We start from the raw sequence: 1,962 nt of genomic DNA on the forward strand, positions 1-1,962 counted from the left end.
ATTACCTTCCTCCTGAAAGGGAATGTAGAATTTCAATAACTTGGTCTAAGATTAGTTGGTTCTAATACTGCACAGTGAAATAAAATGGCAGTGCTAAAGCAATATAAAAATATAGTAACCCAGGTACTTCTCGTACAAATCCTTTTAAAACTGCTATATTATAGGAAATCTGAAAAATTATATCATTATAAACATAAGGTCGAGAACAAATCATAATTAGATAGTAAGAAGCTTACATGAAGCATTTTTCCACATGACGTATAATGCAATGTTATTACTTCGGTATTTACCAAATGCTAATCCTGCTAAAATACCTGCAGGTAAAGCATGCTCTGGCCTATCTTTCCCTGAGATCCACCTCAAAACACAAGATGATAACTGAAAATTTTAATTCATGATTTCCAAATTCAAATACTTATTGCAAAATGAATTGTATAATCTTACTCTAAAAATACCGGTAAATCCACCAAGAAACATTGCTAAAGAATATGATGATTTGTTGAGTATTATATTTGAAATTTCTTTGGGCCTTCTAGCGATTGTTCCTATGCGCATGAAAATTCGGAGTCCCAATTGAAAGCATACACCCAAGGAGAACATTTTGAACCATCCCTAGAAAAGAATATAAAGCCACTGGAGAATCAATATTCATCGAGATTGTATAAGTGGTTTAAATCAAAAGTTTAGGTAAGTCAAACATATCTTACCTGTGTAACATAATGCATACAACTTGCAGGGTGCAAACAAGTGTTATGCCTTGGTAAAGATTTAATCATTTCATTGAAATGTTTAATGAACTTAATTTTATGCAAGGCAGCTTTTCTATTTTTATATCACATACTGCTTGTTCACTTTTATTTTTCAATTTATCACTATATCCAAATGCTTCATAAGGACCCACAACGAATCTGAAAACCAAATCACCTTGAAAATGACAAAATAATTCAATTACATTTTTGTCTATTTACTTTGAAACAAGTCCAAGTTGATCTTTGCTCAAATAGTCGTTGCTTCTATAATAATACAAGATAGCAATGCTCATGGAAAAGATTCCCACTTCTCCATATTTTATAGATCGGACATATCCCCTAGACTTTAACATATTCCAAACAGTTTCTGTTGCTTCATTTGATACATATAAACATAATAAATTTCGTCTAGATGGCCGTTCTAGTAATATTGCAGCAAACGATGCAAGAAACGAAGGCACGTATGAGACTGTCAATATATTGTAATTGCCACAAACTTTTCTGAAATAATAAAATAAAAATATTGAGTAACATTGTTTCTGTGGGTTATATGAATTTGATTAAACAAACCTGAGAAAACATAAAAACATAGGGAATGTAAAACCATTTGTCGTTAAAATGCTGCAGATTGTAGAATCCCCAGAAAAGTCTTTCTTAAGTCCGATTTATTTGGTACTTTGCCTCGCATCAATAGTCCGACCTAAAATCAGGAAATAAACCATAAATAATTTGTGGCCATGCCGTTTGTAACTTTAATATCATTCGATAAATAGAACTCAATAGTATAACTTTCTCATAATTATATATATATTTTGTGGCATGATGTTAGTGGTAATTCTTCTCCAAAATGGCTTGACGAATCTTTATGAAACAAAATTTATAATCACATTCAGTATGACTTGGAGAATTGGACAACATCTATATTTCATGCGCCTGAGTGGTGAGGGTTGGTCGCCCTTAAGTTACTTTTTTGATCATTTTTTTTGTTTTATCATACATCCCTAAATTTTCACCCTCTTACTTCGAACCTCTATTTCGTTATAGTCATTTTAGTAATCGAATATTGTCAGTCTGAGTGTTTTTCACTGAATTTCGACTAAGATTTTTTTAAACTTACGGAAAGCTAAATTTAACTTATTTTTAATTAAATGATGTAGACCCCTAAGTTTATGTTGTGATAATTAAACAATATCGCAACAAACAAATTTATTTT

The 1,962-nt window shown here is 31.3% G+C and overlaps 1 protein-coding gene across 1 annotated transcript; it reads right to left on the reverse strand.

The window, feature by feature from the left end:
* Positions 1-158: 158 nt before the first annotated feature.
* On the reverse strand, positions 159-807 carry LOC113376356 (transmembrane protein 135-like). Its single transcript, XM_026616262.1, has 4 exons — positions 708-807; positions 445-612; positions 237-378; positions 159-169 (listed from the first exon to the last, which is right to left on the reverse strand). Exons 1-4 carry the CDS (start codon positions 774-776, stop codon positions 159-161), a joined length of 390 nt encoding a protein of 129 aa, XP_026472047.1. The 5' UTR covers positions 777-807.
* Positions 808-1,962: the final 1,155 nt, after the last annotated feature.

Source organism: Ctenocephalides felis, unplaced genomic scaffold, assembly GCF_003426905.1.
Source record: "Ctenocephalides felis isolate EL2017-DRISC unplaced genomic scaffold, ASM342690v1 CF-g0.4_SCAFFOLD_01886, whole genome shotgun sequence".
In the NCBI taxonomy this organism is placed as follows: Eukaryota; Metazoa; Arthropoda; class Insecta; order Siphonaptera; family Pulicidae; genus Ctenocephalides; species Ctenocephalides felis.

Bases quoted from the DNA above. Each gene is read 5' to 3' on its own strand.
- LOC113376356 (XM_026616262.1), bottom strand. From the start codon at position 776: ATGATTAAATCTTTACCAAGGCATAACACTTGTTTGCACCCTGCAAGT. The intron at 613-707 runs GTAAGATATGTT...ATTCTTTTCTAG, and splicing joins GTATGCATTATGTTACACAG to GGATGGTTCAAAATGTTCTC. The intron at 379-444 runs GTAAGATTATAC...TAAAATTTTCAG, and splicing joins GATTTACCGGTATTTTTAGA to TTATCATCTTGTGTTTTGAG.